The sequence below is a fragment of the Conger conger genome, chromosome 8 (genome assembly GCF_963514075.1).
Source record: "Conger conger chromosome 8, fConCon1.1, whole genome shotgun sequence".
NCBI classification, from domain to species: Eukaryota; Metazoa; Chordata; class Actinopteri; order Anguilliformes; family Congridae; genus Conger; species Conger conger.
In genome coordinates this window covers 60,789,864-60,813,072 of record NC_083767.1, presented here as the reverse complement: position 1 = coordinate 60,813,072, position 23,209 = coordinate 60,789,864, and the positions used below count along the sequence as shown (strand labels likewise).

Sequence of the window (23,209 nt, the reverse complement as noted above, 5' to 3'; positions counted from 1 at the left end):
TCAGTCCTCCTCCCCCACCCCCCTCATCACTCACACCTGATGACTTTGTCTCCTTCTTTGAAAAGAAGGTCGATGCTATTCGCAATTCCTTCTCCCAACCCTCCCCCCCTGCTGACCCTCCTACCCTCCCCAACTCCCTAACCTCCTTTTCTCCCCTCTCTGAAGCCGACACATTGAAACTCCTTACATCCCACCGCCCGACCACCTGTCCTCTTGACCCCATCCCCTCTCCCCTCCTACAATCTATATCCGATGACATTCTCCCTTTTCTCTCCTCTCTAATCAACACCTCCCTCTATTCCGGCACCATGCCCTCTTCCCTGAAGAGGGCCAGAGTCACTCCCCTCTGCCCTGAACAACGGCCTGTCTCTCTTCTTCCCTTTCTCGCTAAAACTCTGGAACGGGCGGTCTGCTCCCAACTGTCCACTTATCTTCTCCAGAACAATCTCCATGACCCCAACCAGTCTGGCTTCAAGAGTGGCCACTCCACTGAGACCGCCCTGCTTGCGGTCACTGAGGCACTCTACTCTGCTAAAGCCGAATCTCTCTCCTCTGTCCTCATCTTCCTCGACCTATCGGCCGCCTTCGATACAGTCAACCATGAGATTCTGCTCTCATCGCTGTCTGGGATGGGGGTCACAGGGTCTGCACTCACTTGGTTTTCCTCCTACCTCTCTGGTTGCTCCTACCAGGTGACTTGGAGGGGCTCAGTCTCTGACCCTCACCCCCTACAAACTGGAGTCCCGCAGGGCTCAGTTCTTGGGCCTCTCCTCTTCTCGCTATACACCATGTCTCTTGGTTCTGTTATCTCTTCCCATGGCTTTTCTTATCATTCTTACGCTGATGACACCCAACTCTTTATTTCCTTCCCCCCCGACACCCAAGTCACCACACAGATCTCTGCCTGCTTGGCTGATATCTCTGCGTGGATGGCTTCCCACCACCTGAAGCTCAACCTTGCCAAAAATGAGCTTCTCTGCATCCCTGCTAAGTCCTCTCCGTCAATCGACCTCTCACTGACTGTTGAGGACTTTGTAGTTTCCTCCTCCCATACGGCAAAGAATCTTGGGGTGACTCTTGATAACTGCCTCACCCTGGCTCCACAAGTATTCTCCACTGCCAGAACCTGCAGGTTCTTTCTGTATAATATACGCTATATCCGTCATCTCCTGACTGAGAAAGCCACCCAGCTCCTAGTCCAGGCGCTCGTCATTTCCCGCCTGGATTACTGCAACTCCCTCCTAGCCGGTCTCCCAGCGTGTACCATCAAGCCCCTCCAGCTGGTCCAGAATGCTGCAGCCCGCCTGATCACCAGTCAGCCCAGGTCGGCTCATGTCACCCCGCTTCTCATTGGCCTCCACTGGCTTCCTATTGCCGCACGCATCCGTTTCAAGGCCCTAGTGTTGGCATTTCAGGCTGTTAAGGGGACTGCCCCACCTTACATACAATCCTTGATCACTCCCTACTCCCCAGCTAGACCACTCCTGCCAGCTCTGGTTGCCTTATGGTTCCCTCTCTACGTGCACCTGGCGGTCGAGCTGCACGTTCACGCCTGTTTTCCATTCTGGTTCCTCAGTGGTGGAATGACTTGCCTACCACTGTCAGAACAGCAGAATCCCTCCCCCTATTTCGACGCAGACTCAAAACCCACCTTTTCAAACTCTACCTTAGTCCTCCCTCCTGATTTCCCCTGCCCCTCCTTTCTGATATCCCTATCCTTGTCTAATCCTATTTTTTTAAATTTGCACTTATGATGACGACTACGTTTAGAACAGCATTTCATATGTATTTTGCTAGTTCTGGAAGTGATGCTTTGACTTATGGTAGAACCTATGCACTTGTAAGTCGCTTTGGATTAAAAGCGTCTGCCAAATGACAAAAATGTAAATGTAAATGTTACACAATTGAAAATCGTACTGCTTACGGCTCTCTTTCCTCCTACAATCCAAAATCCAGCGGCTCTGACAGCCCCTTCAGTGAAATGTCTACCCTGGTGATATACCTTATCATGGAAGTGCCTGACAATCAGCTCAGTCACATGATGTCTCCCTGGGATGAGAAGTGGATGCGTTTCGTCTGAGGTCCACTGTGCTCTTTTCAGTCGACCTCCCACTCTGAGAAGTCCACTTGTGTCCACGAATGGACTTGTTGAGAGGGCTAGATTTTTTTACAGCCTCACCTCGGTCCAGGTGTTTCAAATCATCGGCAAAGGCCTCTCTCTGAACAATGTGGATGACTATGTCTCTGGCCCGGTGAAGCTGAGCCTCACCAAGGTGCAAACTGCATTCATGCCAGCCTTGACAGATGCTCTCGGGTCTGTGTTTGAAAGACTTAACTATGTGTTGCAGCCTAGCAATTTCCCTAAGCAGGAGATTCCAGCTGGAAAATCTCTCAAATCTTGCACTTCCTAAATGACCTCCTGACACAACGGTGGAGCAGGTCACGATGTCTGGCCGCAGTTCTAAGTCTGTCTCCGGGTCAATGAGGTTGAATGGCATCTCCTGCATTCAACTTTGTTTGGAGTCAGTGAGGAAAGCTGGCCCACTCAGCCATGTGGAGGATGACAGCTGCTGGGTAGGAAGTGCCCTTGTGGCATGATCAGCTGGATTTAGATGAGTGGGTACGTAATGCCACTGACGTGTTCGTGTAGATCGCCTGATACATTCTACTCTGTTATGAACGTAAACATAAAACCGTCTCTTCTCATTAAAAATGTAGCCCAGTACCACTTTTGAGTCTGTAAAGAAATACACATCATCCACCTCCATATCCAGCTCTTCTTGAACCAATTCCGCTACTTCCACAGCCAGAACTGCTGCGCAGAGCTCCAGTCTCGGAATGGTGATGTCTGGTTTTGGAGCAAGCCTTGCTTTTCCAAAGAGGAAGCCTACTTCACTGTGGCCCTCTGCATCTGTTAGTTTCAAGTAGGCTACAGCACCCACAGCCTTATAGATGCATCACAGAAAATGATGATCTCTTTTCTCTGTGCTACTGATGAGGGAATTGTGGTGTACATTCTTGGGATGTTCAACTGTTGTAAGAGTTCTTCCACTTTTCCCACGAGTCCTGTTTTCCTTTTGGCAGCTGAGCATCCCAATCACAAGTATCAGAAGAGATATCTCTCAGAATAGCACGACCCTCAATGCTGACAGGCACTGCAAAGCCAAGGGGGCCATATAGGCTGTTAATTACTGACAGCACACCAAGTTTTGTGAATGGCCTTTCACTGATTGCCACCTGGAACATAAACAGGTCTGCAGAGAGATCCCATCCCAATCCTAAACTACGCTGCATAGGTGGGGAACTTTGCTTAAGTTTGAGGTCCTGTGGGCAGGAAGCAAGGTCTTCATCTGGGAAGGTGTCTGTGATGGTTGGGCTATTGGATGATCTTGTGCAGGCGTATGTTTGCTTGTGCTAGCATTTTCTGAGTTCTGAGCAGCACATCAGTGGCTTCAGTCTCAGTAGAGAATGATTTCAATCCATCATCCACATAAAAGTGGCGTTCTATGAATAGCCTTGCGTCCCTTCCATACTCCTTTTCGCCTTCGATGGCTGTCCTTTTCAGCCTATAGATAGCGATTTATGGTGATGGGCAATTTCCAAATACATGGACCCTCATTCGGAACTCTGCAATTTCTCCATCTAGGTAATGGTTCTGAAACCACAAAAAACGCAGGTAATCACGGTGATCTTTTTTGACAACAAAATTGTGGAACATTTACTGTACACCTGCCATCACTGCATAAGGCTCAAGTCTGAAACGGACGAGCACACCTATAAGGGTGTTGTTCAGATCTGGGCCTTTGAGTAGCATATTATTGAGGGATACATTGTTGCATTGAGCACTTGAGTCAAAGACTATCCTGATTTTCCCTGGCTTTTGAGGATGGTAAATGCCAAAGCTGGGAAGATACCAACACCCTTGTCTGGTTTTAACAGGAGGGGCTTTTTCTGCATGCCCTTTGCTGAACATCTTCTCCATAAAGTCCACGTAGTGGTCCTTCATTTCAGTCTTCTTTTTCAATGTTCGCCGAAGTGATATGAGGCGATGCAGGGCTTGGTCTTTATTGCTGGGTAGGCGTTGTCGTGGAGAACGAAAAGGAAGTGGGGCTACCCAGTTGTTTGCCTCATCTTTGTAGAATCCTTCATGCATGATGTTCATAAATGATTCATCTTCAACAGAGAGAGCTAACTTTTCATCGTCAACTGTTTGCTTGAAGATAAGTGTGCCTACATCACCTTTAGTCAGTGTATTTTCAAGGAGGGGGCAGGTGTCTGTGAGCCTCTCCTTGATAACAATTCTGTTCTCACAGGGGGTGAAAAAACTGGGTCGTCCACTCTCAAGTATGCTTGTCTTGAAAGAGTTCACAGTAGGTTTATGAGCTCCTGTGAGGCAAACATCCCCTATGATCACCCACCCCAAATCAAGGCATTGAGCATAAGGTGCATCGTGTGGGCCGTTGAGCTGATTACGCACCTTGTGAGCTCGAATGAGGTCCCTACCAAGGAGGAGGAGAATCTCTGAGGAAGGATCTAGTGGGGGTATCTGAGATGCAATGGGTTGAAGATGAGGGTGGTGGGCTGCAGCCTCTGGAGTCGGGATCTCCCTCCTATTGTCAGGAATCTGGTTGCATTCAGTGAGCACTGGTAATGATATTGACACATTTCCATCCATTCCCTCAATGATGAAGCCGCTAGCTCTCCTTCCGCTGGTGTTTGTTACACCAGCACATGTCTTCATTGTGTAGGGCAAGGTTTCACCTTGATGCCAAACATGTCAAAGAAGCTAGATCGTGCTAATGACACATTACTTTGGTCATCTAACATGGCATACATTTTCCTCTTCTTTTCAGGGTGTGCAGTAGGGTACACGTTGACCAGGCAAATATTAGAACATGACTTCCCTTGGTGTCCTTTACCACATACCACATAACTGGATGTGGTGACAGTGGAATGTGGGTGTTCCTGCTCCCCGCCGTGACCCTCTGTAGGTGTGTTGGGCTCTTATGCTGTCCATGGTGGTTGTGGGTCAAACTCTTTCACCACCCATGGCGGTGGGCCAGCATGCAATGCTGAAACATGACTATTGCTGTTGCACTCTGAACACTGAATCACTGCTTTACAGTCTCTGGCCCTATGATCTGTAGACATACAGCAGATTGAGTGTTCTTTAAGCAAACTTTTCATTCTTTTCATTCTAAAACCTCTACATTTAGCAAGTGAATGTGGCTTCAGATGAATGGGACACTGCTTGTCTGGACCAGGTGGCGGCAAATCAGCCTCGTTGGGTATCTCTACCTGTGTTTTGTTTGCTGTGAAAGGAACTCTGACTTTGGTTTGCGGAGGTGTCTTTTCTGCTTTGAGGAACAGAGTGTTATTGCTTTGTAATGTGAAGCTGGGATCTGTCTTAATTTCTGCATGACTATTTACAAACTCTACAAAGTAAGAAAAAGGCGGGTAAAAGGCATTGTGTTGTCTCTTATATCTTGTTCCTTGCTTGATCCATGCCTCTTGGAGATTATCTGGGAGCTTTTCCACAATGGGGTTTATTCCTCTTGATGTGTCCAAGAAACTGAGGCCTGGCAGATAACCTTCATTCTTTGCTGCTTGTAGTTCAAGAAGAAGATCTGCTAGCTCTTGCAACAGATGGTTGTCTTTACGAGAGACCCAGGGAAAAGCCTCCAGACACTTGAACAGAGATGCTTCAATGACTTCTGATGAGCTGTAATTTTTGTCCAATCTTTGCCACAAACGCCTAAGACCTGTCTCTGGATCATTCACATGGACTGCTCTGATCCTCAGAGCATGCTGAAGAGATTCCCCTTCGAGTCATTTTGTGAGTAAATCAAGCTCCTCGCTTGCCTTTAAGTTCAGTCCTTCAATGCCATTGTGAAACATAGACTTCCAAGCGATGTAGGTCTCTGGCTTGTTGTCGAACACCTTGAACGCCGTGGTCAGAAGGTCACGGCGTGCAAGGTAAGCAGCAAGTTCTGACATTTCAGTTGGCCTGGGGCTCGATCTATCTCGGATACGTTTGTTGTCTGTTTCAAAGTCTGCTCTGTTGAAAGCAGGTGAGGCATAACTAGGCTGCCATCTACCTGGAGTCTCTGCGAAACACCCCGGGATGTATCCTGCAGCTGCTGCACACCCTGGTGTAAATCCGGTAGCCGCGGCACACCCGGGTGTACTTCCAGACGCTGCGGCATTCTCAGGTGAACATCTAGTGGTGGCAGTCAGGTGTGTTCCCAGTTGCATGTGGCGTACGATAATCCAGCTCATGTATATCATGGTACTTTGATGGAGACACTTAACGGTCCCTTTTAAATTCAGAGTCATTGTTGAAGTGGGTTTTGATATATTGCTCGACGCGTTTAAGTGTCGCAGGTGTGGTAACAGGGATACCGAGGCCGGTTACTTCGGTGTGTTTATTTTGGCTTTCAGCTGCCTCCTCGAGGACTATTGCCGCAGCGTGGGCAGCTTCGGCTTCTCCCTCTTGCTTCAGCGCATTAAGCCGCGCTTCTATCCGTGCCTTCTCGACCTCCATGTCAATTTGGCCTTTGGCAAACTCAGCCTTGGTGCAGGCGGCTTCAGCTGCAGCCCGTGCTTGTGCTGCAGCTAGGCTGGCGCTTGACTGATTTGATCTGGCTGATCCACAATCTGACCTGACTTCCAGCTGAGAGAAGGGAGGTGATTTATCCTTGCCGGGCATTTTGGAGAAGAGGTCCTCGGCGAAGCACTTGACGTATGGCAAGTCTTTTTACTCTTCTGCCCTCAGCTATGTGGCTCTATACAGCCTAGATAGCGAGCTAAACAAAGTGGCAACTTCTAAAGACACTGGAGATGGGTTTCATAGTGTTTACTGAACCACAATTTGTAAAACTGAAAATACAAAAAATAAAGATATGTTTTCAATAAACAAGCATCATTTTGTGCTTCAACAATGGCATATTTCTAAATCATATACTCCAAGTTTACTAGTAATTCCAGCATTTTCAATGCGCCAACCGAAGCTAGTCATCGCTTAGCATTGCTAAATATGTGGCTGTCGCCTTAACCTAAAACATTGCTAACATTCAAGCTAGCTATTATCCTTAATGTTAGATAACTTAACACTTACAGACTGTCTCGTGTCAAAACACAGTACGTATCACCGAAGACAGAATTTTCACCGTCTTCACTATACTGAGAGCTTGATAAAAAAAACACTTCCCGAACGTACTTAAGCATAACGCTGATGCATGTTTACGCCACTAGATGGCAGTGTTCCTCCACAAACTACGCAACAAACCGAGAGACAGAATAATGACTATGTGGTTATTTGCTTTTACCTGGTGTGTTTTATGCTGTAAAGGAGACTATTGTTTCTTGTTAATGTAATTTGTTATTCATCTGAACTTTGGAAACCGCAAATGTTACTTTTCAGAGGACCACATGCTTTCACACTTAGAGGGTAGTATAGGTGAAATCCATTTCAATAATTTCAATTAATACATTTTCTTTTGATCACCAATTATTTTGTTGAGTTACTCAACTGTACATGCATTTTTGGTCATGTGCATGCAGGCTGTATCTTTTGGGTTCTGTTTTGAAGCATTAGAACTGTATTTTATGAAGTGTTTATACATAAAACAGATGCGCTCTTGTGGGTAAATCAAATGCTTTCATACCTGATTGATGTCATTCCTGTTGAACTGGATTCATGAGAGCGTGTACAAGCTTTAATTAGAGTCTGGGCTCTTTTCAGATTGTACTTTGCAGATGCAGTGAATAATAAATATAAAAATGCTGGATGCTGGATATCACAATATTGTATTTCACTATACAGTGGGGGTATATTGTTAGTGCTTCTATATTAGTGTGAGTGCTACCATAAAGGTATAGGGGAAAGCTGGAGAACATTCACCCTACTACACCACTTTGTCCCAGGCCAAGCAGCCACTGAATGCTACAGTATGAAACGCTCCAAAGGGAATACATCAGAGGACTTTTATTCTGAAGCATAACCATCACCCTGCACATATATTGATAGATTACATTTCTTACATTGTTGGATATGACGAGGATGTTCCCATGTGCAAATCCAGGTGCAGTCAATGTCAGCCGTGCTTCAGACATGTGACAATCTGCAGAATCTGTTCCAGTGGGGGTGTAGAGATGTCTCAGTCTCAGTTTTTTCACAGATTGAAAGTTGAGGTAACTTTGCCCGCACATCCAGCAGAGGGTGCTGTTGTGACGTGTTGAACAGGAAATGGGCACCTTTTGCGTATTCATTAAGGAGCGTGTCCATACCAGAATGCCAGTCTGAATAGCGTGCCTGGCTCAAAAGACAGAAACACGGTTATTCCGAAGTCCTCCCAGGGTATCAGCCCAACCACGGTGCCTCCGGCTTTCTGCATCTTGTACAGTATTTCTGCAGCACTTGACACCAGAGCACCAGACATTTCACATCGTACAGAGAGTGTCAGTCTGAATAGTGTAATAATCCTATGATATACATCTTCCACAAATCTGGTGTAGATTATAACAATTTAAACAATTTCCGTCTAATTTCCAACCTCCCATTTGTCTCAAAAGTACTTGAACGTGTTGTGGCAGCCCAACTTCAAACTCACCTGGATTCAAATAACCTCCTTGAACCCTTCCAATCTGGCTTCCGACCAAAACATAGTGTTTCTGTGTCTGTCTGTCCGTGTGTCTGTCTGTGTGTGTCTGTGTGTGTCTGTGTGTGTCTGTCTGAGTGTGTCTGTGTGTGTCTGTGTCTCTGTTCCTCTGTGTAGTTACTGTGGGGCAGGGGTGCACAACTCCGGTCCTGCACGGCCAATCTGTGCACAGCGTTTCCTTCCAACTGATGACCTTGATTTTAGTTTGCAGACATTTCTATAAACTATGCTTGCAGTCTGTGTCTGTAGCCGGTACATATGCAAATGTCAGATCAAGACATGATTGGGCTACAATCGATAAGATTCTTGTTAAAACATTGTTACGAGAGCATTGTACAAAAAGTATTGGAACAGCACGGTCAATTCCTTTGTTTTTGCTCGACGCTAAAAACAATAGAGTTTGAGGTCAAAAGATGAGAGATCCCAATTTCACCTTTTATTTCCTGGTATTTTTATCTAGATTTGTTAAATAACTTATCAGAACATATCACCTTTTGTATTAGACCACCCAATTTTTAGGTGAGAAAAAGTATTGGAACATGTGACTGACAGGTGTTTCTTGTTGTCCAGATGTGTCCTGTTACATTGACTAAATAGTTCTGTATGTGTACTCTTGGTTTAAGCCTTGGGTTTTGCCTGTTGAAGAAATTTAAATAAACCGCTGGCATACTGAGAAACAGATATGAAACAGGTCGACCACGGAAAACAACAGCAGTTGATGACAGAGATATTGTCAGAGCTATGAAGAAAAACCACAAAACATTAGTCAGTGAGAGGAAGTGTCATGGCTTAGGCTTGCATGGAGTGGGTTCACTAATCTGGATTGATGATGTAACTTTTTAGACTGCCCAAGTCAATCACCAGGCCTGAACTTAATTGAGCACGCATTTCACGTCCTGAAGAGGAGATTGAACGGGAAAAAACCCTCAAACAAACAGCAACTGAAAGAGGCTTTGTTGTACCCCTGAATAATAATTGTGACTCAACACAGTGTTTCTCCACTGATGGCTTAATCACAAGTTCTCCCCCTACTGCACAAAGGCAGGCATGAGTAATCAATATCAGGTTAGCAGAATAAGATCGTTTTGCAGATCACTGATTTTTAACTTCATCACATTACAGACCATGAATTCAGTCTTTTTAAACTTTGCAAATTATGAGTGTATTACTGCTTTTCACTTGTCACAGCTGCAGTAAAAGCCTGGAAAGGCATCACAAAAAGATTAATACAACAGTTTGATGATGTCAATGGGTCACAGGCTTGATGCAGTTATTGCAAGCAAGGGATAAGCTACAACATATTAAGTATTATTTACTTTAATACTCTCTGTACCAATACATTTGCTCACCTAGAAATTGGGTGGTCTGATACCAAAGGTGCTATGTTTTAAGTACATCCAGGCGTAAATACGGGGAAATAAAAGATTAAATTATGAACTCTTGTTTATCTTTTTATCCCAACCCCAAATGTATTCGGTGTATTACAAAGGAATTGGCCTCACTGTTCCAAACGATCTCATTTAATTTATTTTCATACATGGCACATAAATGGATCCAGTGGTCCTTTTCTGCATCCCGTAAATCCAATCCAGTTCAGGCACGTGACCATCTCCGTAAGAGAGAGAGGACAAACCCAGTCAAAAATCTCCCGCTGACTGAGAACCACAAACCTGATCTGCAGGTTTGTTTCTGTTTTGACGCACATTGGGTGTGTTCTGTCCCAGGTTCAGCAGCGGTGAAAGTATCAGACCGAGAGACGGAGAGACTGTAACATGGAGGCTAAAGCTTTGATTCCTGAGGATGATCTCTGTTGCTCTGTATGTTGTGACATTTTTAAAGAGCCTGTTGTTCTGAAATGCAGCCACAGCTTCTGTAGAGTGTGTCTGCAGCAGTGCTGGGAAGAGAAGGGCTCTCGAGAGTGTCCCATCTGCAGGAGAAAGGCCTCTATGGATGATCCTCCTCTAAACCTGGCCTTAAAAAACATTGTGGAGTCTTACTTAAAGCAGAAGACTGAGAGAGAAACTGCAGACAAGACTGAGGCTCGCTGTAGTCTTCATGGAGAGAAACTTGTTTTATTCTGTGAACATGACAAAGAGCCTCTCTGTTTCATCTGTCAGACTTCAAGAAAACACAGAAACCACCCGGTCTGTCCAGTGGAAGAGGCCGCTCTGGAGTTGAAGGTATTCTTTTTTAAATCATAATTAAAAATTCAAGTCAGCATTGTATCTGAAAGTCTTGTTTTAAAGCCTCAAAACATCCAGTGTTTTAGATTTCAGTCCAATGTACTTGGAGTAAAATGTGGGCATGGTTAAGTCCAGATTCACAGTTGTGATTACGGGCCTTTTATAGTGAATACAGTTCCATAAATGTAACATTGAAATACAGTGTGATTTCATAAATATATAGCAATGATGTGTGAGATTAGATACTGACAGCACAAATATAGCACAAGACTTTTACTCTAACAAAATAAAGGTCTAGATCTGATAAAAGTACTGTCATATAAACTGTTAACTGCTTGAGGAGAGAACTGTGCAACAACCAGGAAGTGCAGAAATCTACACTGAGTGAATAACCAGTGGAGACAGAGCTGTATTACTTTCTCAAAATGGATGTGTTAATATCGAACACAATAAATCAAGCCGGTTCTATGAATGCTTCAACATTCCTTACAGTTGGCTGTAAATTATATGTATGTACAGCCCAGTATTATTATCCTATTTTGCTGAAATATTTTATTGGTTTAATTGTGCTGAAAATGCAAAATAACATATTGTGTTATGACGCTCTATAAGAATATTTCACTGATCTTTCCTCGAGTGTAGTATTTTCCATACTACATTTCCCACGTACTTACAGTTACAAAATTACACTGACCGTCACTAGTGTAGCAGGGGTAATACTGTGCTATTTGTGAGAATAAGTCTTAACTGGTTCATATCACTCCAGGAGGAACTCAAGCCTGCACTTAATCTTGTCAAAGAAAAACTGAAGAAGTTTACTGAGGTTGAACAAGGATGTAAGAAGACAGCAGAACACATCAGGGTGAGTAACACAATTAGTAAATATGTAGTATTTTTGATGAATGTTGTGTGTGACATGGATAACAAACACACTAATTGCCATACATGAATAACAAAGCGTAGTTACACTATTCAGGTTTAAAATGGTGTTTGAATTGCAGAGTCAAGCCCAGCACACAGAGAGGCAGATAAAGGCAGAGTTTGAGAAGCTCCAGCAGTTCTTGCGTGAGGAAGAGGAGGCCCGACTAGCTGCACTGAAAGAGGAAGAGGAGCAGAAGAGTCGGATAATGGAGGAGAAGCTAGAACACATCAGTGGAGACATCTCCACCCTCACAGACAAAATCACAGCTCTAGAGACGGCCATGGAGACCGAAGACACCTCCTTTTTAAAGGTAGGAGCTTCATTTACTGACCGAGTTTATACCGATTCACCTCAGTAAAGTAACGTCACGTGTGCTGACTGTTATCATCCTCTTCACTTTCATTAACATGGCTCCTGCTGTTTCTCACCTATTGTTTCTCATAATGGAATGGACTGAATACATTTATACACTCTTATATGCTCTTATTGTGTGTTTTTTTCAGAGCTACAACAACCTCAAGGAAAGGTATGTGGACTCTCAGCTCATTTCATCTTGTGTGTTTAAGTCTCTTCAGTTCCCGATGCTGACTGACTCCTGCCTGTCGTTACAGAGCCCAGTGCACACTGCAGGACCCAGAGCTGCTCTCAGGGGCGCTGATAGACGTGGCCAAACACCTGGGCAACCTGACGTTCAGAGTCTGGGAGACGATGCTGGGGATGGTGCAGTACAGTGAGTATCTGGGCCAGATGCTGAAATCAGGTTTTTTTTACAAACATTTAATGAACACATGAAAGAGGAGGAACAGGCTGCATGTTGACATGGTGCTGAAGATAAACAGCACAGAGTCATCCAGTCTCAGAGCAGGAAGATCCTGAGGGCTGCACTGCACTGCTCGCAGTTTAATATCAGAACTCATGCAGACACAGAATTAACACACAATGTAAAACCTCATCAATAATATGCTTTATTAGCTGCGAGAATTGATTCTATTGAATTTGCAATGATGTGTTCATTGATTCATGACTTTTCATAATGCAAATAGGTTTTATATTTAAAATATGAATCACTATAACTACAGTATATTGTTATCCATAACTAGTATATGTCATTTCCTGTGTATGGGACCTAATCTGAATAGAGTATTTGAAATGGTCCTGCCACACGCCATGGGCGGACACAAGAGATGGACACAGGGAGGTTGTTATGATCGGAACCATTCGCAGACTCCAAGATGTAATAAATAACACGCTTCAATCAAAGTGCCACAGAAATAGTTCAGTGCACGGCAATAAGGGCAATACAGGCAAGGCAGTTTGAGTCCAAAGGGTCAGAGTCCAAACAACCAGAGCAGTGTGGAGAAGGCAGGGTGGGGTGTGGACAGGTAACCAGAGCAGTGTGGAGAAGGCAGGGTGGGGTGTGGGGTGTGGGGGGGTGTGGACAGGTAACCAGAGCAGTGTGGAGAGGGCAGGGTGGGGTGTAGGGTGTGTGTGTGGGGGGGGGGGGGGGGGGGTGGACAGGTAATCGGGAGAAAGGGAAAACATGGAATGGAACATTGACATAAAACACATAGAAAAGGATAAACAGGGAAATTAACTACAACAGAGGCACGGAACGTGACAGGAAAACATGAAACTAAACATTTATCAACACAAATACAAGCTATGATACAAGCTATGATACAATAACACGAGACGTGAGGCAGCACTGGCATTTTAATAAATAAAAAATAAAAAAATTGGATTCAAAAAATTCATTAAAAAAAATATAATAATAATAAGTTTCATTTGTATTGCATACATAAAATGTAAAGGGCTTTGCATTCAGCCAGTTACAAATAATTATAAAAACAACACATTGTAGATAAAATATAATAATAATAAATACTGTGATTGTGGAAATACATTCACACAACAAACAAATAACAAGACAAGACAAACACTTACACGACTGCCTTAAAGGAGCGACGGTCTTAAAAGAAAGCTCCCTCAGTCTCTTTTGGTGGTGTAGTTGGCCAGGGCCCCGGCCGGGATATTTCATGCTGCCAGTTGCACCTCCCCTGACAGCAGCGGTAGGAGGCGCAACGCCCACTCCTCCACCAGGTGTGTGTGTTCTCTCCTGTACCTCTTCTTCCCACCGTTTAAATATCTCTCTTCTTCATATTTCAGCTCCTGTGATGATGGACCCCAACATTGCACATGCCAATCTCTCTCTCTCTGATGATCTGACCACTGTGAGACACACAGGTACAGCGCAGAACTGTCCTGACAACCCAGAGAGATTTAACCGCATTGTAAATGTGCTGGGATCTGAGGGGTTTACCTCAGGGAAACACAGCTGGGAGGTGAAGGTTGGGAATAAACCTAAGTGGGATGTAGGAGTGGTGAAAGAGTCCATCAACAGGAAAGGAAATGAACCAGCCGGCCCAGAGGATGGATACTGGCTCATAATGCTGAGGAATGGTGATGAGTACAGAGCAGCAGGAGTTACTGACCTCACACTGAAGAGGAAACCCCAGAGCATCAGGGTGCAGCTGGACTATGACAGGGGGGAGGTGTCCTTCTTCAACTCCAGTGACCTGTCACTCATTTACACTTTTAAACACACATTTACTGAGAGGGTGTTCCCATTCTTCTCTCCCTGTTCGAGAGATGGTGGTAGGAATGATGAGCCCCTGAAAATCTGCCCAGTGAAAGTCTCAGTAAAAGTGACATCATCCCAGTGAAGGTGGGGGGGGGGGGGGGGGGGGGGGTTGATGGTGTACCAGTACCCAATGGAAGATAAATAGACAGAGGTACACTGTCTCAGTGTGTAGACAGGGACACACATCTAGCACAAAGGGGGGTGTCTGTCACAAGGGAGTAATGACTATGTGGCTATTTGCTTTTACCTGGTGCGTTTTATGCTGTAAAGGAGACTATTGTTTCTTGTTAATGTAATTTCTTATTCATCCAAACTTTGGAAACTGCAAATGTTACTTTTCAGAGGACCACATGCTTTCACACTTAGAGGGTAGTATAGGTGAAATCCATTTCAATAATTTCAATGAATTCATTTTCTTTTCATCACCAATTATTTTGTTGAGTTACTCAACTGTACAGGCATTTTTGGTCATGTGCAAGCAGGCTGTATCTTTTGGGTTCTGTTTTGAAGCATTAGAACTGTATTTTATGAAGTGTTTATACATAAAACAGATGCGCTCTTGTGGGTAAATCAAATGCTTTCATACCTGATCGATGTCAATCCTGTTTAACTGGATTCATGAGAGCGTGTACAAGCTTTAATTAGAGTCTGGGCTCTTTTCAGATTGTACTTTGCAGATGCAGTGAAGAATAAATTCACCCTGTCAGTACCATGCTGTAGGATTTACATCTGAGCCTTCAGTAGCTTTACCTGCACACCTGCCATTGGTCTCAAACTCTTTTCATATATGCATGATATGTTTTTATTGAACGTAGGATGTAATGATGATGTACAGACACTAGATATTCAGTGTAAAACTATAAAAACATCAGGCTTTATGCAATTTCTTTATATTTTCATGTATATTTTGTGTACACTGTATGTACATGCTCTGACATCAATTGATTCTGTCTCAAATGGTTTGGAATGGTACAAGCCTCTTCTTTCATTGAAGTTTTTAGCCATGTGTGCAGTAAATAGTTTGAGATATTGACACTTTTATAGGACTAGTACAAAATAAGTTGAAACTGCTACAGAGAAGTACGTTGTGCAAGCTAGCAACCACAGAACTTCCCAAGTCCTTTGAACAGGCCTGATTGGCCAAAGGTTTTTAGTCTGTATTTGTCTGTGTCTGTGTGTGTCCGTCTCTCTGTGTGTGTCTGTGTGTGTCCGTCTCTGTTCCTCCGTGTAGTTACTGTGGGGCAGGGGTGCACAACTCCGGTCCTCCAGGGCCAATCAGTGCACAGCGTTTCGTTCCAACCGATGGCCTTGATTTTAGATTTCGGACATTTCTATAAACTACGCTTGCAGTCTGTGTCTGTAGCCGGGGCATATACAAATGTCAGATCAAGAAATGATTGGGATACAATCGATAAGATTCTTGTTAAAACATTGTTACAAGAGCATTGTACAAAAAGTATTGGAACAGCACGGTCAATTCCTTTGTTTTTGCTATAAGCTGAAAACAATAGAGTTTGAGGTCAAAAGATGTACATGAGAGATCCCAATTTCACCTTTTATTTCCTGGTATTTTTATCTAGATTTGTTCAATAACTTATCAGAACATATCACCTTTTGTATTAGACCACCCAATTTTTAGGTGAGAAAAAGTATTGGAACATGTGACTGACAGGTGTTTCTTGTTGCCCAGATGTGTCCTGTTACATTGACTAAATAGTTCTGTATGTGTACTCTTGGTTTAAGCCTTGGGTTTTCCCTGTTGAAGAAATTTAAATAAACCGCTGGCATACTGAGCAACAGATATGAAACAGGTCGACCACGGAAAACAACAGCAGTTGATGACACAGACATTGTCAGAGCTATGAAGAAAAACCACAAAACATCAGTCAGTGACAGGAAGTGTCATGACATGCAGGTTAGGCTGATTGGAGAGTCTAAATTGCCCGTAGGTATGAGTGTGTGAGTGAATGGTGTGTGTGCCCTGCGATAGACTGGTGACCTGTCCTGGGTGTATTCCTGCCTTTCGCCCAATGTATGCTGGGATAGGCTCCAGCCCCCCTGCGACCCTGATCAGGATAAGCGGGTTCAGATAATGGCTTAGGCTTGCATGGAGTGGGTTCACTAATCAGTATTGATGATGTAACTTATGATGATAGCACCAGTATGAATTCAGTCTCCAAAAGTCTACAAAAACATTCTGTCTGAAAATTTATCGAGAAATGCATCCAAACTAATCAGGAGGAACTTCATCATGCAGCAAGACAATGACCCAAAACACACTTACAACACAACTTCCTTCGGGGCAGGAAGTGGAAGGTTTTAGAATTCCCAAGTCAATCACCAGGCCTGAACTTAATTGAGCACGCATTTCACGTCCTGAAGAGGAGATTGAAGGGAAAAAAACCTAAAAAAAACAGCAACTGAAAGAGGCTGTGTTGTACCCCTGAATAATAATTGCGACTCAACACAGTGTTTCTCCACTGATGGCTTTATCACAAGTTCTCCCCCTACTGCACAAAGGCAGGCATGAGTAATCAATATCAGGTTAGCAGAATAAGATCGTTTTGCAGATCACTGATTTTTAACTTCATCACATTACAGACCATGAATTCAGTCTTTTTAAACTTAGCTAATTATGAGTGTATTACTGCTTTTCACTTGTCACAGCTGCAGTAAAAGCCTGGAAAGGCATCACAAAAAGATTAATACAACAGTTTGATGATGTCAATGGGTCACAGGCTTGATATGGTTATTGCAAGCAAGGGACATGCTACAAAATATTAAGTATTATTTACTTTATTACTCTCCGTACCAGTACTTTTGCTCACCTAGAAATTGGGTGGTCTGATACCAAAGGTGCTATGTTTTAAGTACATCCAGGCGTAAATACGGGGAAATAAAAGATTAAATTATGAACTCTTGTTTATCTTTTTATCCCAACCCCAAATGTATTCAGTGTATTACAAAGGCCTCGCTGTCCCAAATGATCTCATTTAATTTATTTTCATACAGGGCACATAAATGGATCCAGTGGTACATTACTGCATCCTGTGAATCCAATCCAGTTCAGGCACGTGACCATCTCCATAAGAGAGAGAGGACAAACCCAGTCAAGAATCTCCCGCTGACTGAGAACTACAAACCTGATCTGCAGGTTTGTTTCTGTTTTGACGCACATAGGGTGTGTTCTGTCCAAGGTTCAGCAGCGGTGAAAGTATCAGACCGAGAGACGGAGAGACTGTAACATGGAGGCTAAAGCTTTGATTCCAGAGGACGATCTCTGTTGCTCTGTATGTTGTGATATTTTTAAAGAGCCTGTTGTTCTGAAATGCAGCCACAGCTTCTGTAGAGTGTGTCTGCAGCAGTGCTGGGAAGAGAAGAGCTCTCGAGAGTGTCCCATCTGCAGGAGAAAGGCCTCTGTGGATGATCCTCCTCTAAGCCTGGCCTTAAAAAACATTGTGGAGTCTTACTTAAAGCAGAAGACTGAAAGAGAAATGACAGACAAGACTGAGTCTCGCTGTATTCTTCACGGAGAGAAACTTGTTTTATTCTGTGAACATGACAGAGAGCCTCTCTGTTTCATCTGTCAGACTTCAAGAAAACACAGAAACCACCCGGTCTGTCCAGTGGAAGAGGCCGCTCTGGAGCTGAAGGTATTCTTTTTTAAATCATAATTAAAAATTCAAGTCAGCATTGTATCTGAAAGTCTTGTTTTAAAGTCTCAAAACATCCAGTATTTTAGATTTCAGTACAATGTACTAGGAGTAAAATGTGGGTATGGTTAAGTCCGGATTCACAGTTGTGATTATGGGCTTTTTATAGTGAATACAGCTCCATAAATGTAACATTGAAATACAGTGTGATTTCATAAATATATAGCAATGATGTGTGAGGTTAGATACTGACAGCACAAATATAGCACAAGACTTTTACTCTAACAAAATGAAGGTTTAGATCTGATAAAACTACTGTCATATAAACTGTTATCTGCTTGAGGAGAGAACTGTGCAACAACCAGGAAGTGCAGAAATCTACACCGAGTGAATAACCAGTGGAGACAGAGTTGTATATACTCTCTCAAAAATGGATGTGTTAATATCGAACACAATAAATCAAGCCGGTTCTATGAATGCTTCAACATTCCTTACAGTTGGCTGTAAATTATTTGTATGTACAGCCCAGTATTATTATCCTATTTTGCCTAAATATTTTATTGGTTTAATTGTGCTGAAAATGCACAATAACATATTGTGTTGTGACGCTCTATAAGAATATTTCACTGATCTTTCCTCGAGTGTAGTATTTTCCATACTACATTTCCCACAGGCTTCCAGTTACAAAATTACACTGACCGTCACTAGTGTAGCAGGGTAATACTGTGCTATTTGTGAGAATAAGTCTGAACTGGTTCATATCACTCCAGGAGGAACTCAAGCCGGCACTTAATCTTGTTAAAGAAAAACTGAAGAAGTTTACTAAGATTGAACAAGAATGTAAGAAGACAGCAGAACACATCAGGGTGAGTAACACAATGAGTAAATATGTAGTATTTTTGATGAATGTTGTGTGTGACATGGATAACAAACACACCAACTGCCATACATAAATAACAAAGCGTAGTTACACTATTCAGGTTTAAAATGGTGTTTGAATCGCAGAGTCAAGCCCAGCACACAGAGAGGCAGATAAAGGCAGAGTTTGAGAAGCTCCACCAGTTCCTGCGTGAGGAAGAGGAGGCCAGACTAGCTGCACTGAAAGAGGAAGAGGAGCAGAAGAGTCGGATAATGGAGGAGAAGCTAGAACACATCAGTGGAGACATCTCCACCCTTACAGACAAAATCACAGCTCTAGAGACGGCCATGGAGACCGAAGACACCTCCTTTTTAAAGGTAGGAGCTTCATTTACTGACCGAGTTTATACCGATGAACCTCAGTAAAGTAACGTCATGTGTGTTATCACCCTCTTCACTTTCATTAACGTGACTCCTGCTGTTTCTCACCTATTGTTTCTCATAATGGAATGGACTGAATACATTTATACACTCACAATGATGCTCTTATTGTGTGTTTTTTTCAGAGCTACAACAACATCAAGGAAAGGTATGTGGACTCTCAGCTCATTTCATCTTGTGTGTTTAAGTCTCTTCAGTTCCCGATGCTGACTGACTCCTGCCTGTCGTTACAGAGCCCAGTGCACACTGCAGGACCCAGAGCTGCTCTCAGGGGCGCTGATAGACGTGGCCAAACACCTGGGCAACCTGACGTTCAGAGTCTGGGAGAAGATGCTGGGGATGGTGCAGTACAGTGAGTATCTGGGCCAGATGCTGAAATCAGGTTTTTTTTACAAACATTTAATGAACACATGAAAGAGGAGGAACAGGCTGCATGTTGACATGGTGCTGAAGATAAACAGCACAGAGTCATCCAGTCTCAGAGCAGGGAGATCCTGAGGGCTGCACTGCTCACAGTTTAATATCAGAACACACGCAGACACAGAATTAACACACAATGTAAAACCTTATGAATGATATGTTTTATTAGCTGTGAGAATTGTTTGCATTGAATTTGCAATGATGTGTTCATTGATTCATGAATTTACATAATGCAAATATGTTTTATATTTAAAATATGAATCACTATAACTACAGTATATTATTATCCATAACTAGTATATGTCATTTCCTGTGTATGGGACCTAATCTGAATAGAGTATGTGAAATGGTCCTGCCACACGCCATGGGCGGACACAAGAGATGGACACAGGGAGGTCGTTATGATCGGAACCATTCGCAGACTCCAAGATGTAATAAATAACACGCTTCAATCAAAGTGCCACTGAAATAGTTCAGTGCACAGCAATAAGGGCAATACAGGCAAGGCAGTTTGAGTCCAAAGGGTCAGAGTCCAAACAACCAGAGCAGTGTGGAGAAGGCATGGTGGGGGGTGTGGGGGGGGGTGTGGACAGGTAACCAGAGCAGTGTGGAGAAGGCAGGGTGGGGTGTGGGGGGGTGTGGACAGGTAACCAGAGCAGTGTGGAGAAGGCAGGGTGGGGTGTGGGGGGGGTGTGGACAGGTAACCAGAGCAGTGTGGAGAAGGCAGGGTGGGGGGTGTGGGGGGGGGTGTGGACAGGTAACCAGAGCAGTGTGGAGAAGGCAGGGTGGGGTGTGGGGGGGTGTGGACAGGTAACCAGAGCAGTGTGGAGAGGGCAGGGTGGGGTGTGGGGGGTGTGGACAGGTAACCAGAGCAGTGTGGAGAGGGCAGGGTGGGGTGTGGGGTGTGGGGGGTGTGGACAGGTAACCAGAGCAGTGTGGAGAAGGCAGGGTGGGGGGTGGGGTGTGGACAGGTAACCAGAGCAGTGTGGAGAGGGCAGGGTTGGGTGGGGGGGTGTGGGGGGGAGTGGACAGGTAACCAGAGCAGTGTGGAGAAGGCATGGTGGGGGGTGTGGGGGGGGGTGTGGACAGGTAACCAGAGCAGTGTGGAGAAGGCAGGGTGGGGTGTGGGGGGGTGTGGACAGGTAACCAGAGCAGTGTGGAGAAGGCAGGGTGGGGTGTGGGGGGGGTGTGGACAGGTAACCAGAGCAGTGTGGAGAAGGCAGGGTGGGGGGTGTGGGGGGGGGTGTGGACAGGTAACCAGAGCAGTGTGGAGAAGGCAGGGTGGGGTGTGGGGGGGTGTGGACAGGTAACCAGAGCAGTGTGGAGAGGGCAGGGTGGGGTGTGGGGGGTGTGGACAGGTAACCAGAGCAGTGTGGAGAGGGCAGGGTGGGGTGTGGGGTGTGGGGGGTGTGGACAGGTAACCAGAGCAGTGTGGAGAAGGCAGGGTGGGGGGTGGGGTGTGGACAGGTAACCAGAGCAGTGTGGAGAGGGCAGGGTTGGGTGGGGGGGTGTGGGGGGGAGTGGACAGGTAACCAGAGCAGTGTGGAGAAGGCAGGGTGGGGGGTGGGGTGTGGGGGGGAGTGGACAGGTAACCAGAGCAGTGTGGAGAAGGCAGGGTGGGGTGTGGGGTGTGGGGGGGTGTGGACAGGTAACCAGAGCAGTGTGGAGAAGGCAGGGTGGGGTGTGGGGGGGTGTGGACAGGTAACCAGAGCAGTGTGGAGAAGGCAGGGTGGGGTGTGGGGTGTGGGGGGGTGTGGACAGGTAACCAGAGCAGTGTGGAGAAGGCAAGGTCGGGTGGGGGGTGGGGGGAGTGGACAGGTAATCGGGAGAAAGGGAAAACATGGAATGGAACATTGACATAAAACACATAGAAAAGGATAATCAGGGAAATGAACTACAACGGAGGCATGGATCGTGACAGGAAAACATGAAACTAAACATTTAACAACACAAATACAAGCTACGATACAAGCTATGATACAATAACACGAGACGTGAGGCAGCACTGGCATTTTAATGAATAAAAAATAAAAAATTTTGAATAAAAAAATACATTAAAAAAAATAATAATAATAATAAGCTTAATTTGTATTGCATACATCAAATGTAGCTCAAAGGGCTTTGCATTCAGCCAGTTACAAATAATTATAAAAACAACACATTGTAGATAAAATATAATAATAATAAATACTGTGATTGTGGAAATACATTCACACAACAAACAAATAACAAGACAAGACAAACACTAACACGACTGCCTTAAAGGAGCGACGGTCTTAAAAGAAAGCTCCCTCAGTCTCTTTTGGTGGTGTAGTTGGCCAGGGCCCCGGCCGGGATATTTCATGCTGCCAGTTGCACCTCCCCTGACAGCAGCGGTAGGAGGCGCAACGCCCACTCCTCCACCAGGTGTGTGTGTTCTCTCCTGTACCTCTTCTTCCCACCGTTTAAATATCTCTCTTCTTCATATTTCAGCTCCTGTGATGATGGACCCCAACACTGCACATGCCTATCTCTCTCTCTGTGATGATCTGACCACTGTGAGACACACAGGTACAGCGCAGAACTGTCCTGACAACCCAGAGAGATTTAACCGCATTGTAAATGTGCTGGGATCTGAGGGGTTCACCTCAGGGAAACACAGCTGGGAGGTGAAGGTTGGGAATAAACGTCAGTGGGATGTAGGAGTGGTGAAAGAGTCCACCAACAGGAAGGGAGATATCACATACAGCCCAGAGGATGGACCCTGGCTCATAAGGCTGAGGAATGGTGATACGTACAGTGCAGTAGGAGGTACTGACCTCACACTGAAGAGGAAACCCCAGAGCATCAGGGTGCAGCTGGACTATGAAAGGGGGGAGGTGTCCTTCTTCAACTCCAGTGACATGTCACTCATTTACACTTTTAAACACACATTTACTGAGAGGGTGTTCCCATTATTCTCTCCCTGTTTGAGAGATGGTGGTAGGAACGATGAGCCCCTGAAAATCTGCCCAGTGAAAGTCTCAGTAACAGTGACGTCATCCCAGTGAAGGTGTTTGTGTAAAAATGAAACTAGAAATGCTGTCAGAGATTTAGGATGTGTCTGATCTGCCTCAGCATGCCTGGCTGTTGACTTGAGCTTTGGGACACATGCTGGAGATGATCGGGGGGGGGGGGGGGTTGATGGTGTACCAGTACCCAGTGGAAGATAAACAGACAGAGGTACACTCTCAGTGTCTAGACAGGTACACACATCTAGCACAAAGGGGGGTGTCTGTCACAAGGGAGTAATGACTATGTGGTTATTTGCTTTTACCTGGTGCGTTTTATGCTGTAAAGGAGACTGTTGTTTCTTGTTAATGTAATTTCTTATTCATCTGAACTTTGGAAACTGCAAATGTTGCTTTTCAGAGGACCAAGTGCTTTCACACTAATAGGATACTATAGATGAA

The 23,209-nt window shown here is 44.7% G+C and overlaps 2 protein-coding genes across 2 annotated transcripts; both read left to right on the top strand.

Annotated features, from left to right (window-relative positions):
- Nucleotides 1–10,432: 10,432 nt before the first annotated feature.
- LOC133134545 (zinc-binding protein A33-like) lies at nucleotides 10,433–14,488 on the top strand. Its single transcript, XM_061250744.1, has 5 exons — nucleotides 10,433–10,840; nucleotides 11,610–11,705; nucleotides 11,845–12,075; nucleotides 12,384–12,495; nucleotides 13,932–14,488. Exons 1-5 carry the CDS (start codon nucleotides 10,433–10,435, stop codon nucleotides 14,486–14,488), a joined length of 1,404 nt encoding a protein of 467 aa, XP_061106728.1.
- Nucleotides 14,489–17,651: 3,163 nt separating this feature from the next.
- Nucleotides 17,652–22,807, top strand: LOC133134544 (zinc-binding protein A33-like). The gene is made up of 5 exons (XM_061250743.1): nucleotides 17,652–18,059; nucleotides 18,830–18,925; nucleotides 19,065–19,295; nucleotides 19,599–19,710; nucleotides 22,251–22,807. Exons 1-5 carry the CDS (start codon nucleotides 17,652–17,654, stop codon nucleotides 22,805–22,807), a joined length of 1,404 nt encoding a protein of 467 aa, XP_061106727.1.
- Nucleotides 22,808–23,209: the final 402 nt, after the last annotated feature.

Bases quoted from the DNA above. Each gene is read 5' to 3' on its own strand.
- LOC133134545 (XM_061250744.1), top strand. From the start codon at position 10,433: ATGGAGGCTAAAGCTTTGATTCCTGAGGATGATCTCTGTTGCTCTGTA. The intron at 10,841-11,609 runs GTATTCTTTTTT...ATATCACTCCAG, and splicing joins AGGCCGCTCTGGAGTTGAAG to GAGGAACTCAAGCCTGCACT. The intron at 12,496-13,931 runs GTGAGTATCTGG...TTCATATTTCAG, and splicing joins GCTGGGGATGGTGCAGTACA to CTCCTGTGATGATGGACCCC.
- LOC133134544 (XM_061250743.1), top strand. From the start codon at position 17,652: ATGGAGGCTAAAGCTTTGATTCCAGAGGACGATCTCTGTTGCTCTGTA. The intron at 19,296-19,598 runs GTAGGAGCTTCA...TACAGAGCCCAG, and splicing joins AAGACACCTCCTTTTTAAAG to TGCACACTGCAGGACCCAGA. The intron at 19,711-22,250 runs GTGAGTATCTGG...TTCATATTTCAG, and splicing joins GCTGGGGATGGTGCAGTACA to CTCCTGTGATGATGGACCCC.